A 17060-nucleotide genomic window follows, 5' to 3' on the forward strand; every position below is an offset into this window, starting at 1 on the left:
GATACTGTATCTTGGAACTATACAGATGCGCTTAGCGCTTCCAAATGATGCTTTATCATTCTGGAAATGTTTTTTTCGATAATGGAACGGAAAAGGAATCCAAACAAACAGAATAATACTTTATAAACTGCAAATTTATATTATTGCGTCATTAATACAGCTGCAATTTTGCTTAAAATTAATTAGTTTTAATTTGACTTGTATTATAAAGTTAGTGCTAAGGTAAAAAACACGAGTTTTAGGTTAATTTTTGAACTTAATAAGTTGTGCAAATTTCAAACATTGCGCCATTATGTTGCGACCTGCGCAGTATACTGCCAAACAAACGTTTTACATTAAAAATAAAACGGCTTAAAGTTGAGCATTGTAGAATTAGAAAAAAAACTCAGTTTTTTGCAATTTAAGACAAGAACATTGTGTTAAAAGTGAAGTAAACGGTTTTAAACGTCAAATTTGTCACTGTCTCAAAGTCAGTCATTTTTTAGGTTATAATGTCTGCAGTCACCCAAGATAAAAACGAAATTGATATCCAAAGACTACCCGTAAACTCCGAAGAGCACATTTTTTACGACTGGGTCATAAAATACAAGAAATCACATATTTTACACTCGATTTGTGCAAGTGCAGAGAAATGCAAAGACCTGTCACAAGAACCTTGTTTACTTTGCTTGTAAGTTTCGAAATAAGACAAAATTTGGTGTAATCGTTAAGTTTAAGATATACGCGAACTCTGGATATTCCACATTTGCCTGAAATGGTGTTTCCAAATAATGTTTTGACTCTTAAACACAGTTCAGGGGGGCAAATTGAATTTAATGCTTTGGATGCGCTTAAAACTGTTGCTAATGGGAAATTGCCGATAAAAGTGGCTTGTTCAGAAGAGTGGAGTGAGTCAAGGTTTGAAGATCGTGTAATTTTGGGGAGAGAAGTTGACTGTTTTTTTTAGACCCCCTGAACATTTGAACCAAAAAATTAAACCGTTTGATTGGACGTTTAGTAATGATTATAAAGGGACAATCACAGGACCTGTACAAGTAGTGACAACTGAGGAAAGGATCAATATTGAGAAATTAAAAGAAAAAGAAAAGATTTTATTTTATCAAGAATTAATGCTTTATGAGGATGAATTACATGATAATGGAATTTCGTCATGCACGATAAAAATCGTAATTATATGTATTATGCAATTCTCGTTTTAATTTTGATTTTTTAGCGTGTAATGCCCAGTTCTTATTTTATTCTGCTCAGATTTTTTCTAAGGGTAGATAATGTTATGTTAAGAGTAAACGATACAAGGCTTTATCACGAATTTAACACAAATTATATCTTGAGGGAATACACAAATAAGGAATGTGCATTTGGTGATGTAGAATTACCATTAAATGTTTTTGGTAATCCAAATGTTTTATCCCCTCATATGCCTGTAAGGACTGCAGTTTATGAAAAATTAATTTTTGGTGAATGTAAACCTCCAACAGAAGGGGCCGCGGATGAATGTTCTATACAAAGTACAAGCAGAAGCGAGTAATTTTCAGTATATAAGTGCATTTAATAAATTATTTTTTGAAATCATCAACTTGTTTCATGAGTTCTGATAAAAAATAAAATCCCTAAATATTCTGTCAAGGAAAGGACAAAAACAAAATCCCTAAATTGAAGCATGTCTTTTATAAACCTCATGCCAGATTGTTAAAATTTTTCACAATTGTTGGTTTACTTATGATAATTTTTACAAATAAAGTTTGTACTAGTGATTTACGTAAGTTTACAAAATGGGCAAAGCGAAAAAAAATCGTAAAGGAGCAAAAGGAGACGACAGGTAATAATCGAGAGAAAATGTCAATTTAGCTAATTAATCGGTTTTTTCATTATTTAGCGAGTCTGAACCTGAGGTAGAAACTCAAGAATCAACGGACAAAGCAAACAAAAAAAAATCTAAAACCTCTAATAAGTAAGTATGTGAAGTTTTAGTTACACTTTTGAGGTTATGTTTGTTGCGAAACACTTGGCATATTTTCGCCTATTAAATCGTTATTTTTATTGTAATTTTAATTTGTTTATAGTTTTTGGATTTAATTTGAACGATTCTTTCTGATGAATGTGTATTTCTAACGTAGGTCAAAGCAAATTCAGAGTGACAGTGATGGTGAAGTGGCAAAAAAACCAGCCCCAAAACCGAAAAAAGAAAAGAAAACCGAGTTATCTGATGACTCAGATGATGACCCAGTGCCAACTACAAAAGTCCAGAAATCATTTGCTCTTCTGCAGGTAGAAGATAGTGGATCAGAGGATCATCCAACTAACGATGGTGATAGTGATAGTGATGTTAAGGCTGTTAAAAAAGACACAAAAAAGAAATCAAATAAAAGCAGTGACGAAAACAGGACTAAAGAACCTAAAAAGGGAAAAAAAGCAAGAAGAAAACGCGACGATAGTGACGAGGATATTGAAAAAGTATTAGCGGAACTAGAATTAGAGTATTCAGGAGTGAAGAAAGAAGAGACACCTAAAACCGAGCCAGAGAAACCGCCAGAAGAGAAGACGTCGAAAAAGAAGCAAAATGACAAAGAAAAATCGGTTGAACCGTCAGAAGAAAAGGGAGAAACTGAAGAAGTGACAAGTACCGTGAAAACGGCGGCGCAGAAGAAGAAAGAGAAGAAAGAACGGGAAAAGTTGAAGAAAATGGCAAAGAAAGAAGAAGTGAAGAAGCAAGATAGCGTTGAAGTGGAGGAGCAGAAACCTGACGAAACTGCCACTGAACCAACTGAAGAAGATGGCGAGAAGGAGAGTAAAAAGAAAAAGAAAAAGGGTGTAAAAGAAGAAAAAGAAGCAAAGGAGCCTAAAAAAGGTTTTATTCGGTGTGTGTATCCACATTTTGTGACATTACGTAATTTCAGGTCCCGGCAAGAAAACTATAGCGGCAATGCAGGAGGCTTTGAAGAAACTTAAGGAAGAAGAAGAGAAATTGAAACGTGAAGAAGAAGAAAGAATTAAAAGGGAAGAAGAAGCGGAAAAAGCTCGTTTAGAAGCATTGCGACTCGAGCAAGAACGTAAAGAAAAGAAGAAACAGAAAGAAAAAGAACGTAAAGAAAGACTGAAAGCCGAAGGCAAACTTTTGACAGCTAAGCAAAAAGCTGATAGGGCAAGAGCTCAGGCACTTATTGATAGTTTGAAGGCTCAAGGAGTCGAATTACCTGATGTTGGAGTGAAAAAACCCAGACCTGGCACAAGAATCAAGCCTTCCAAACCTAAAAAGGAACAAAATGAGGTTACCAAACCGGAAGAAGAAGAAGTAAAACCAGTTGAAGAAACGGTTTCGGCTGTGGAACCGGAAGGTCCAAAAGAAGAACCACAGAAAGAACCGGAACCCGAGGATGATGTCAAAGACGCATGGGATGCTTCTTCGGATGACGAAGAATCAGAAGAAGTTACACCGACGGCGAATAATAATGTTGCGAAAGTGGAAGATAAGAAGGAAGCTGAGGCAGAGGAAGAAAGTTCAGAGGAAGAATCGGAGTCGGGGAGTGAAGAATCTGAAGATGAAGACGACGATGATGAAGAAGAGGAAGAGGATGGGAAAACGGCAGCGGAAAGGGCAAGAGACCGTGCATTGGAGCGAATTAAAGTAATTTGTTTGGTTGTTTTTTGATTATTTTTAATTGTATTTAATTAGGCGAGGAAAGAGGCGGCCGAAAAAGCAAAAACTTTGGATAATTTACGAGCGGCAATTGTGTGTGTTTTGGGTCATGTTGATACTGGCAAAACAAAAATTTTGGATAAGTTGAGACGGACTAATGTTCAAGATGGCGAAGCGGGGGGAATTACTCAACAGATCGGTGCTACAAATGTTCCTATAGACGCAATAAAAGAGCAAATCAGAATTGTCAAAGGCGTAAGTATTTCGTTTTCTATTATGTCAAAAAATAATAAATGATAAATAGGCCAGCGACATGGATTTGAAAATTCCGGGTCTCCTGATTATTGACACTCCCGGTCACGAGTCTTTTAGTAATTTGCGAAGTCGTGGCTCATCTCTCTGCGATATCGCAATTCTAGTCGTTGATATAATGCACGGTTTAGAGCCCCAAACTATCGAGTCGATAAATTTACTCAAAAGTAAGAAAACTCCTTTCATTGTGGCTCTCAACAAAATCGATCGTTTATACGACTGGCAAACGATGAATCGCAAAGACGTCCGTGATATAATCAAGACTCAAGCCTCCAACACTCAACTCGAATTTGAACAAAGAACAAAAGAAGTAATCGTGCAGTTCGCAGAGCAGGGCTTAAATGCGGCTCTCTTTTACGAAAATCCGGACGTTAGGAGTTACGTGTCTCTAGTACCGACCAGTGCAATAACAGGTGAAGGAATGGGAAATTTATTGGCTCTCATAGTGGAATTTTGCCAAACGAAACTCCCGAAAAGACTCATGTATTCGGACGAGTTGCAAGCCACGGTTTTGGAAGTAAAGGCGATTCCAGGGTTGGGCACAACCATTGATGTTATTCTAGTCAATGGTACATTACGCGAGGGTGACACTATGGTGTGTGCTGGCACAGATGGGCCTATAGTGACCCAAATCCGGTCTTTACTCATGCCTCAGCCCTTACGAGAGTTGAGGGTCAAAGTGAGTTACTTTCGACAATCAAAATTTGTTTTATGACGAGATTGTTTGTAGAATGCTTACGTTGAATATAAAGAGGTTAAGGCGGCTCAAGGCGTGAAAATCGCCGCTAAAGAATTAGAAAAGGCCATCGCCGGTTTGAATCTCTTCGTTGCGCATAAGTCGGACGAAGTTGATATTGTGAAAGAGGAAGTTTCGCGCGAGTTGAAGTCTGCGCTGTCTAATATCAAATTGCAGGAAAGGGGAGTTTATGTTCAAGCATCAACTTTGGGGTCTTTAGAGGCACTTTTAGAGTTCTTACGGACGAGTAAGATTCCGGTAAGTTGATATTCCGGTAAGTTACAATAGAATACATCCTCGTTACACGGAGACAGGATGCAGATCATTGCAACCCTCCGTGTTACTTAAATAAAGAGGTCACGGATAGGCTGCTTCGTTTCAGATGAGATTTGGACTTATATTTTTACGTTGGTATTTTTTTACAGAATTTAACTAGTATTTCATCTTATTAATTGACATAACAGTTTTATCTGCGCGGTATTGCTAAAACAAATGGATGTTCTTAAAATTTTGAAGTTTTTGAGACCATTTTTATTAGATGATTGGAAACCAGTACCGTTTTTTTTTTAAATAATAGGTACATTATACAACACCGATGTTTTGGTTTTCACCAATTTTTTAAGATATGTGATGTAATTGTTTGTTTAAGACATTACCAAACGTCACAACAATCCCTCAATCTATTAAAGTAAAAAATTGGTTTAAAAACGGCATAAAGTGGGTAAATTACAAAAAATAGTATGAAAAACTTATTTCATAAGACTTTGAAGCACACATTTTTTAAAATAACTCGTGGCTACGCCACTTGTTTTATAAACTTGAATTCGTGCTTCGAGACTGGTCTTATGAAACTTATTTTTTAATATACTATTTTTAATCAGAAATGTTAAACTGTCTTAACGTTGTCACCACTGGCAAATTCGTTCATGGTAATTTTAATATAGTTCCGATTTTTGATTTAATTTGAAAACACTGTTATTAAACGTCAGCAAAAAAGCGTCTAAAATAATATAAAGATGAAAACACGAAACGGGATAAATTAGGTACCGCTAAAACAGTTTTTGGAAATTTGGAGACAAAAAGTGTGTATGCAGAAGTCAAAAAAAAGACAAGGCATACTATATGGAAATTTTAGGACCACTTGAATTGGTTAATTTTTATATTAATCAACCCGTCTCAAAAAGCTAAACAAATCAAACGTGGCAAAGGTGTAGCTTGATTAGATTAAATATGATAGGTTGCAAAGAGAATAAATACGAACGAAAGAAGAGTGCAAAGTGAAATGATTTAAATATGTATTTATACAAAACACTTTTGCACCATATGTGTTCATATTTTGTAATTAAAAAAAGTTGATGTGATTAAATTTGTATTTAAAAAATCATTAGTGACAAAAGCGATTTCTAAAATCGTAAAGGGTCCAATCTCTATGTACCAGGACCTCATCCACAAATTATAGTTATAGGGCAATCTCCAAGATTTACAAGCTCTTTGAACATACCGAATAGACACCACAATGATTTTCTTATGGGACATATCTTGACTTTGATTGCAATTTCTCCCGTTTCCGATTAAGTTACACGTTTAGCGCAATGACATGATTAGTTCAGCTTTTTGAGACGCGTCGATTGGTATAAAAATTATCGAATTTGAGTGGTCCTAAAATTCCCATGTAAAGTGGGCCTTGTCTTTCAGACGCAATTTGTAGAGCAAGTTTACTAATCATTCTCAAGGAATTGACGAGAATACAAAGTACACATGAATGAAAAAGAATGCAATTAAATTAGTGTGTCTGGTTGAGGGGTTTTGAGGAAGAAGTTGAAAAAATAATTATTTTGAAACTAAACTTGAAGAATTTAACACATGCATTAAGCCTGAACTCATTTCAATATATGTATTACATAAAATTTATTGCCAATTTTTATAATACTTGCTTGTTTCTTTTGCAAAATATTTTTTTGGGTGTAGACACTCTTTTTTCATTAAAGTTTTTGTAGCAAGAGGCCCATTTTTGTCCATTTTTGTTATAGTGTGCTTCTATCAGTGTCATTAGTACTAAATTCTGTCTTTAAACATTAGGTAGTAGCTTTCAAAGAACAAACAGGCAGACAACATTCATAAAAATCAAAACTTTGACAATATTTCAACATGAGAACATAATTATAATTTTTTAACAAAAGCTTTAAGAGCAAAAACAAGAAGCAAACAAAATTTGTGGCTGCGAAAAGCTGCTGCCAATTCATTCACCAAAATTTTGTCTTGGTGATTTGCTTTAAAAGAAAACATATTTTAGTTGACTTTAATACAAAAATTTACACTTAAGTGAATAAAGTTTCTTTCGATTCAAATTTATTTCTACGAAAGTGCGAATAAATTTTCCGCCCCTGGTTCGTCCTCTAATTATATCCCTGCGCCGGAAGCAGTTAGACCTCCGTGCCGTCGTCTTGCTGGGAAGCCACTTCCTGTCAATATTTCTCTCTCTAAAATTGGATGAATTACATAATTGGCCCCGCGGCCGCGTACTCCACTATTATCACCAAACTAAAAATAAACAAGTCGAAGGTGGTGAGACAACGATGACGTCCATCTCGTGGCACCTTATATCCTTCCCGGATACTCCATCGTGGGACGTTTGACAAGAGCGCGAGAACCAAAAAAAAAGAGATCGTTTGGTGTAAACGCGTGGGTCTTTCGTGACGTAATAGTAAAGGAAAATCTCGGAACCATCATCCCACAGCCGGCATCTCTCACGTTCCATCTGCCACGATTTGAATTTAAAATGAGCAAACGAGCGATTTTCCATTTAAGGACATTCGATGTTAATATATGTGTGTTTGATATCGGCTGTCTGTTGAGGTTTTTTTTTTGTGTGTGGAAGCCTCCAGATGGACGGCGGCGAGGGTCTATAAGGCGATCGGTCGATCTTTCGCCGCCTTTGCACCGGAAGTCGGTGGGTGTCTCCCGATTCGAGGAACGGCAGCCGCATTAATTATACGGCATAAGAGATTTTTTATTTTTGCAAAAGCAATCGAAGTCGACAATTTCCTTGCGTTTGCATCGAATCATTGTTTATATACATTTATTTATAGCTTTTGGATTATTTACATTGTCAACTTTATTGATAAGGTACACGATTTGTAATCTAATATCCATTAGATTCAATGACAGCTTAATTATCCTAATCACCTCCATTAACTATCGCCTATTGTGTTGAAATTTCAATTCGGTTATCGCACATTCGTTCGATTTACCCCGAAATTTCCTCCACCTACGAAATTTTTCTATTTCTATTGCGTTAAATTGAGGACATTTCTCATTTACTCAAACTTCGTCAACGATAAATTTTTAAAAGAAAAACAAACTCAATAATCTATTTCGGTGCGGTTTTATTAAACATCCGGTGATTAAAATTTCAGAAAAAACACATCTCGAGATTAATAAAGTTACGCAAAACGTCCGGTTTCCTGTTTTTCGCAATTTTCCGATCGCAAATATTTGTCAAAATGGAATTGACGAAAAATAACATCACGGGTGGTGCGGCGGTGGTGGTGGTGTCTCATTCATGAACTGCGCAACTTTGTACTCATTGATTTGGTTCTGTCGGTCGAGGTCGACTATGAATGAACGTGTGGGTTGAATCGGGGACGTTTTATTGAATTTTCGGACAAGAAAAATGAATTACCAACCGACAAAGACGAGTCTGGGGGTCATTTATACAAATCATAGATAGACCAATTAATAACAAATTTATTTTCGAACGGGATTTATCGTGTGATGTAATAAGTTGTTTTTTTTACTGTTATGTCATTTGCTACGATAAGGCACGATATAACATTTGGTTTGTAATAAATACATAAAAAATCGAGAATTGACACTTGTGTTTTTATTCGAAAATAATTATTTCGAGTCGTGAAGGCGTGAAACCGGCCCTTTTTCCAAGCCTGAAATCGTCTTATGAATATTAATGAAAGATTATTAATCGACGGAAGTCCAATGTTATTGTCGTCCTGATGTCTGGAGGATCCTTTCGAGGGGGAGACGTGTGGGATGTGGTGGCCACCGCCACGTAGTTAACGTCTTGGCACGTTCCTCGCATCCGGTAAGCGGATGCTGCCGCTATATACCGACATACAATTAAAAAAATGCGCATTTTTTAATGAAAAATTAAACAATAAAACAATGGAGACGGAATCGTCTTTGTTTCTGACGATTCTGAAACAAAAAGAAGTATTGGAACAAAGAAACTATTTTCTGGAGATTTTACTTCAATTTTATCATATTACGACAAATTACTGAGAGCAACTTAGAAATTAATATTACAATTATTTAAATAAATACAATCGTTATTTATTTTTTTATTACTAATGCTGTTTAAAGATATTTCAAGCAATACACATATGGTTAAACATACGAAATGCATATTTAACAGAAAATAAATTAATAATCGAAAACAACTAAAAAACACAATCATTTAAACTTCTAACATAAAATTATGGTCGTTTGAAAATTGGATCGTTTTTACATATCGTCCTATTATTAATCGAATATCTATCAAACCGTTTAAAACTTTACTTTTCTGGGTTCATGAATTAAAAAAAGACTTAAAAATGCGAAATCTTTAAACAAAAATATTATGTAAAAAAATAAATACGGTTTTGGAGTAAAACATTCTTTATGTACTAGATGCTCTGATGAATAAGAAGGAAGAATAATAATAAATTACCCTCCTAGCATTTTTTGTGGTAGCTACGTAATGTTCACTTTTTCTGGACCTTCAAAGTAAATTGCTACGATAGATTAATACGTACAGTCGAACAAAATGAAAATGACGCCTCAATAAACCAGCCCCTGCTGGATGCCGACCCTTCTAACAGCAAGCTGACAGCGTCGTAAATTATCGGATTGGAGTTTCAACATAAATTCCTCTTGAAGCTGGTTTACAGAAAGCCAAATTAAAATTTAATTCAGAATTAAACGAATTTGAATTAATTTGCCATTTACTTTGCATTGACAAACGTCAAATTAATTAAATGAAAATATTAAATTTTTTTAATGAAAAATTTAACAAACCATTTCTTAAAGAAAATTATGCATTAATAATGACATTGACGAAAAAACAAATCATTATTAACTTAATATTTTTTAAACTGTTTTTTCAACATAAAATTAATTAACATAATTTTTGAACGAAATAAGTTTTCTCTATTTTAAACTAGATTTTATGTAAAACAACAAATGAATTAAACTATTGTTTATTTGCGAAAAGAAAAATTTATTCCACGTGTGCCTTTACCACGAGTGGTGTAATTCTTTGAGTAGAATTAGAGTAATTAAAATTTAATTCAGAATTAGGTAAACTAATTCGAATTAAGCTGCCATTTATTTTGCATTGACAAACGTCAAGTTTAAAATTTAATTGCGATTAACACGTTCTATAAACTGGCCCTAAGTTTTCTATTAGTTTTGCAATTGTCATTGAAAACGAATCAAAATTATTTATTTAATTAAACCAGGAAATAAACGGCAACATTATTTCAAATATTTTAGTCCTGCTTTTATTTTTTGGTAATTGTAATACTTTTAAATTAAATAAAAACGTTTAGTTTTATAAAAACACTATTTAACAAAAACCAGTTCTTAAAGAAAATTATGCATTAATAATAAAATTAAATTAAGTAACATAATTTTTGTACAGTGATGGGCAGTGAATTTCGTCCACCCAATTTCCTTGACAGATTAAAAGTGTAACATAGTCTTTAGGTTTTCCTAACCTTGTTTCAGAATTTTGATTAACGTTTGTCACGTTGACAGAAGGCTCCATAATTCTTGTTACTTTTTACCTTTGTCCTTTGAAGTGGTAGTCCTTGGTATGTCCAAAAGTATAGGGACACGTCTTTGAGACATACCTTCTTATATCAGAGAGATAATTTTTATTTTATTAAACGCACTTACTGCTGGTATGTTCGAATTTGATTAAATTTGACAATACGTATTTGAATGTCAGTCAACCTGACAATAAAGCACAAACTACAGTGAATTTTTGTGAATTCACAGAAATTGGATGGACGAAATTCACTGTCCATCACTGTAGGAAAGCGGCTTTCTCTATTTTAAACTTGATTTTATGTAAAATAAATAATTTATGAAATAATTTTATTTTAAAACAGTTAAAAAATATTAAATAAATAATGATTTGTTTTTTCGTCAATGTCATCATTACCTAATGCATAATTTTCTTCAAGAAATGGTTTGTTAAATTTTTCATTAAAAAAATTACATTTTCATTTAACTTGACTTTTGTCAATGCAAAATAAATGGCGACTTAATTCGAATTAGTTTAATAATAATTGTGAACTAAATTTTCATTTGGCTTTCTGTAAACCGGCTCCTAAAGGAATTTATCTTGAAACTACGTCAGTTTGCAATCCAATAATTTACGATCTTGCCTGCTTGCGGTTAGAAGGGTCGGCATCCACAGCAGGGGCTGGTTTATTGAAGCGTCATTTTCACTTTGTTCGACTGTACCTAACTATAGCGAAATATTTTCGTAGATTTTCCCAAAGTGGGAAATAGCCAATACTGGTTTGTTACTATTTCGGAACTGCCTAAATTGCGTTTCAACGACTGCATAATTACCACGAATTTACTCAAATAGATGTTAAAGCAAATTGTAGTCAAAAAGATGTCAAAACCTTAAAACCAACTCAAGTTTTCTGATAAACATTCCGAAGAAACTTGTATAAAACAGACGCGCTCTCAAAATTCTAATCATTAATCAAAAAAACAATTTTTTTCAGATATTAATGTAGTATATTTAAACATTTCAAAGCTATTTTTGTGCTTCTATTTGCCAGTAGTTCCATTTATATCTTTAATATTTAAGTTATTCTTAAAAGAAATATAATAAAACACTTTTTTAAATTTCATCAAATATAACTGCACATTTGTACTTCATGAAAATTACTTTGTAGTCGTTATTCCTTGTCAAAGTATGTTTGAAGAAGAAATTACTTAGGAAGAAGTAGCCATTACTAGGCAAAATAATGATAATTCTAACCAAAAAGTAACTTTTACTAAGTACCTAGTGGTCAAACAGTAAATTCAACTACAAAGTAATTTTTAAAGTAGCTATGTCTAAAATTAAACAGAAAATGTTACTAAATATCTACCCCAATTTAAGTACGTAAAATGACGTAGCAAAAACGTTATTCTGATTTCATCTTTTACCATAAAGTTATAATAACTGATAACTACATATAAGTAACATTTTAGTTAGATTTAATAGTCACTGCCACTACATAATATTACTTTTAACTAGGAGTAACTTAAAAGTAATTTATTAGAGTAATTATTTAGTTTTCAATCCCAAAAAAAGGTACTACAAAGTTTCACAACTCTATCGTTTTCAAAACGGTAAAACATACGTACTTTTTACTAAAATTGTGGTTAATAAAGTAAAAATTACTTAATTGTCCAGCAGTTACGATAAATCTACTCAGACAAAGTTCCCCTTACTTTTAACTGGTTGTTGTGACTCCTGGTACTATTTGGGTACTATTTGGGTACTATATTATTTTTTAATAAATGAAAACTAAACACGTTCCTACTGTACGTAAATGTCACACATTTCTTTGAATTTCATTAGAACTTAGACAAAAGATCACTTTTCGGGCCTTTCTAATTGTTTTTTTTCCTTTTTTAGTATAGCGGCATCCGTATCGGCCCTGTGGTCAAAAAAGACGTGATGAAAGCCTCCATCATGTTGGAGCACGAAAGCCAGTAAGTTTTCGATGATTTTCCAAAATCTTAATTTCTTGAAACACCTCCTCAGAACTACCGTATTAGCTTTTCTCACATAATCCATCTGTTTTGAATCCTAACCAAATAAGATAAGAATAAAATCCGTGTGTGTGTGTCTGTTTATTTACACGTCTCGTGAGTGACATCTTCTGCAGCCTATGTATCAAAACATTATTATTTCAGATACGCTACCATTTTGGCGTTCGACGTGCGTGTCGAGCGTGATGCTCAAGAACTCGCTGATTCGCTCGGCGTAAAAATTTTCCAAGCCGACATTATTTACCATCTCTTCGATAAATTTATGGCCTATCGTGAAGAATTGAAACAGAAAAAACGCGAAGAGTTTAAACACATTGCCGTTTTTCCATGTAAATTGAAAATTTTGCCTCAGTTTGTATTCAATTCGCGCGATCCCATCGTTGTGGGGGTTATGGTCGAGGCGGGGATCGTCAAAGAGGGCACTCCCATATGTGTTCCGAGCAAAGAGGTGAGCCAAAAAATAATAATAAATTGGGCGAAGAAAAACTACATTTGTGGTTAGTTTGTGGATTTAGGGGTTGTTACTAGCATTGAAGTAAATCACAAGACGGTCGAGACTGCTCGAAAAGGACAAGAAGTTTGCATCAAAATCGAACCAGTGCCAGGGGAAGCCCCGAAAATGGTGGGCCGCCATTTTGAAGTAACTGATATGCTCGTCAGCAAGGTAAGTGACGAATTGCGTAACTCGGACAAAATTGACTTTCAGGACAACAGAACTTGGTGATTCGATAAAAATTTGAATTTTTTGACATTTCGTATATTTACGTTATAAGGAATAAGAAAGCGTGTACAATTTCTTGTACAACTTCTTCAGAGCTTTTAATATTGGTATCCTACCATTTCCTTGTCACTTTTTAGAACTCTTTTTCAACCATTATTTAGTCCCACATTTAATAATAATTTTTGGCGTATTTTTCGGAATGTCATTTAAATTTTGAAACTAGTTTTTGAATTACAGTGTTTATCATCTTTCTTTCATTTTTCGAAATTTGTCTTTTGGGATAAATACATGGACATTTTTTAACTCTGAACACAGTCCTGTGTTCAATTTGAAAAAACACAGATCAATCTATTGCTGTCATTCAGTGATAGTCTCAGTATCCTGCTACAATATTTAAGAGCAACAAAATAAAAAAAATGCTTTATTTAAATGATGACAATGACAAAACAGCAGGGAAATTACATACAGATAGGACATTAAATACTTATTAGGACTTAAGTACCGGTAAAAATTGATGTTATAACAAAAATCTTTCTGAAAACAATAACTAAAAAAATGAAAACTGAAATTTTTGCTTCGCACCATTTTTTTGATCTTTTTGTAAACGCTGTAAATTCTTTACATCTTTAATCGTTGTGTCGTTGTGCAGCGTTTTCAAAAAAAAAAAGTCAAAAACATGAAGCAAAGCGAAAATTAATGTTATTATTAATTTTTTCTATATTTTTGTTTCTTACTACTGTGAAGTATTTAATGTTGTTTCTGCCTGTAATTTTTGTCTGTTTTATCATCATCATTTAAATGATATTAAATTAGAGACACGATACCGAGACTTTCATTGAAGAACAGCAATGGATTGATCTGTGTTTTTTTTTAACATCTTCAGATTTTAAAAAGTGGCTCTGTATTTATAACTTTTCGGGCTTAGATGTTTTTAGCAAGAAAATTTTTCTGTGTTATTTTTTGTCATCTTTTAAGTTTCAAACTCTATTATCGAATGTTGTTATTTCGACCCAATTTACGTCCTCGCTGTTCCGTCCATTGATCAACCCCCATTGCAGTAAGTTGAGGGCCATTCACCCGTCGTCGTCGCCGCCACCACCGGATCAATAATGCACCGCGACGCTCCTGCTGGCCCACCGACCTCTTTATCTCAATGAAACGACCCTTGCTTCTACTGGCCGAATCACGTTCCATTGTTTGTGGGAAATGTTCTTTTGTCTATATGCCGGTCGTGACTATTCGATCATGGGTTATAAATTCCGATATACTTGAGAGTATCGTACGGGGTTAGAAGTTATAAAATAGGTATGTCAGTTATGACCGCCTGCGTCGCGCAGAGTTTTCCATGTAATTGAGTGAAATTTAAAATTGTTGACTTTGAATAATGTAGGGACGCATATGCGACACTCCCTCTGGATTTAATTATTTTAGTGGAATTTCAGCTAATGGAGGATTAATTGATCTGTGCCGACAGATACACGTGTCGGGTGGGTCGAGGGTTATACACGTGTCGGGGTTCGGGAGTAATAAAAAATATGTTATGCGTCACTGACGTGAGCTAGAAATATACATCCATATTTTCTTACAAGATTCGGGTAAAAATATTTGATAGGTTTTTCTCATTTTGTTGTTTGTTTGAGCAATAATACGGATTCATAGTCTCAACTGGGTCGAAATCCACGTAAATTATGTTAATTTCAAGCGGTCGAAACCACGTTTTAGAAAAAATTATTCACCGAATTTTTGTCGGGCAAACGACCTAAAATTGTGTTATCAGTACGAGAAGGCAGTTTATCATCGTATTCCCCGGAACGTATCTGTCTCGTAGCGGAACCGGACGTTGCTAGGGCCGGATGTAGGCCAGATGCGTCGTCATCACTGACGACCCCGTTTCAATATCCGGAGAAATATTTTCGAAATACGGCGGCGGCGACTATTATAAAATCGCAAATATAAATCACCAAGAAAGGAAACGTCGCTCGGGTAAGTTAATATGTACATCGATACGACCCTGGAGGCTATAATAATTAATTTTGCCGGACGTTAACTTGCCATCTTTGGATTTTACGGCGACCGGATATTAAGAGTTTTTATGGCGGTCGGCCGGACGAAGGTGCGATTATTTTTTTATTATTAGAAAAAATGGCAAGCGGTTATCGCGAATAAGCATCGTTTGCACGGGAAATAGGTGTGTGAAGCTATTTCGCACGTGTATCTTATGATTTTTTTTCTACCAAGATCAGGAAATGTGGAATACCAATCTTTCTTTTCTTTCCCTTAGACGAAAGATGTACTTTGTCTTTTTTGGAGTACGGAATGCAGATTTGAAATTTGTTTAAATTTTTATTGAAGATAATGCCCTAAAAGTTCTGAAAGTCCCCTTTTTTGAGTGTTTTTATGGTCACTTTCTTATACAGAGAAAAAGATGAAAAGTTGGTGGTTTCATTAATTTGATGCAAAATTCAAATTTCAGATCATTTTTGCAATGTTGGACAGTGTAATTATTTTGATTATTCAAACTAATGGAACGCAAAATTATCTTAATTAAAAGTTTTATTTGAGCCAATTCACATGCAATGAGCGACGGATTCGAATTCCTCTGAGGGTTTGATTTAGATAAAAATTTATTTAAAGTCCAGGTTTGCGTGATTTCTAGAATGCCCGATTCTGGGATTGTAGAAGAAATTCGTATTTTTTCCATCGTTTCTCTCATATTCCCGTGCATTTTTTCACCCTTGTAGGACTTTCAGGAGGTTACATTAGTGTTCTAATTTTTTATTTTCAGATATCACGACAAAGTATTGACGCCTGTAAGGACTATTTCCGAGACGATTTGGTGAAAACCGATTGGCAATTGATGGTAGAACTGAAAAAACTCTTCCAAATTTTGTAACAATTAGAGATTTCTGTCAATCCTGCTTCTTATATGCTTGGTTTTATTAGCACCGCTGTGTTTTTTTTTGCGCATGAAAAAAACATGGAATATTTTTAACCCGGCATTGTGTTTTATTCAAAAATCATATCTAAGTTACAATTCGTTGTGGGTTTTTTCTTTATATGCATATAAATTGGTTAAAATGAATGTATATTTATGATATAATAAATGAGATACGAGAAATGTGTTTGATTTTTTTGGGTGAAAGATCCATCGAGTGAAATTTAATTCGAATGTTTACGTTGTTAGCAATTAAAGCGCCTCATTCATCCGCCCATAAAAGATTGTTTACAAAAACAATTTAACACTTAAACACATAAAAACAAATACTCCATAAAACCAACGTGTTAAAACCGCAAGGTCGCGTTACAATAAAACTCATCAGAGAAACAATAACAAGCAGTCTCGTTAAAAATAGCATAGTAGTATGGGCTATAAAACTAAAATTAATTAGTTCTGTAATAGAACATTCTGCTGACATTGGCTCCTTGCAAAATCCTCAATGAAAGTTTTTACGGCGCAAGCGTCGAAGTTCGATCAATGGACTAATTCACGTCTTGTATGAATGATTACACTTCCGGTCGTGTTGGACACAATTTTAACAATTAAAATAACATAGACGTTGCCAAAGACCTTGCGATTACGCACCGTCCAGGTGTCGCAAAACACGTGTGCCACCGATATTTTAACTTTCAATTGTGCCAATGCATATCAAGATAAGGCTGCAATGAGCCGTTACGTGACCATTTCGAAACGATGAGGCGATGATTTTCCGTTTCCTCGAAAGAAAATTAATTATTCAAACGAGTTTCAATTAAAGCAAGGATTTTAAACAATCATAAGGATGAATTACTGATTAGACATACAAAACAACTTGCTC

At 34.4% G+C, this 17060-nt stretch overlaps 2 protein-coding genes across 3 annotated transcripts; both read left to right on the forward strand.

Annotated features, from left to right (window-relative positions):
• Positions 1-274: 274 nt before the first annotated feature.
• On the forward strand, positions 275-1572 carry LOC123004603 (TIP41-like protein). Of its 2 annotated transcripts, none has more exons than XM_044397926.1 (5): positions 275-430; positions 486-670; positions 718-897; positions 947-1166; positions 1214-1572. In XM_044397926.1, the coding sequence occupies exons 2-5, from the start codon at positions 492-494 to the stop codon at positions 1526-1528; spliced, it is 894 nt and encodes a 297-aa protein (XP_044253861.1). In that variant the 5' UTR covers positions 275-430; positions 486-491; the 3' UTR covers positions 1529-1572. The 2 variants fall into 2 exon arrangements, with proteins under 2 accessions (XP_044253861.1, XP_044253862.1); XM_044397927.1 differs by having other exon boundaries at positions 286-430; positions 471-670.
• A 51-nt stretch (positions 1573-1623) lies between these two features.
• LOC123004602 (eukaryotic translation initiation factor 5B) lies at positions 1624-16357 on the forward strand. The gene is made up of 11 exons (XM_044397925.1): positions 1624-1819; positions 1877-1951; positions 2118-2848; positions 2898-3625; positions 3674-3892; positions 3942-4628; positions 4680-4943; positions 12388-12464; positions 12669-12972; positions 13027-13188; positions 16031-16357. Exons 1-11 carry the CDS (start codon positions 1773-1775, stop codon positions 16136-16138), a joined length of 3402 nt encoding a protein of 1133 aa, XP_044253860.1. The 5' UTR covers positions 1624-1772; the 3' UTR covers positions 16139-16357.
• Positions 16358-17060: the final 703 nt, after the last annotated feature.

This window comes from Tribolium madens, unplaced genomic scaffold, assembly GCF_015345945.1.
Source record: "Tribolium madens isolate multiple individuals breed KSU strain unplaced genomic scaffold, Tmad_KSU_1.1 Scaffold_20;HRSCAF=117;Tcas5.2_LG4, whole genome shotgun sequence".
Lineage (NCBI taxonomy): Eukaryota > Metazoa > Arthropoda > Insecta > Coleoptera > Tenebrionidae > Tribolium > Tribolium madens.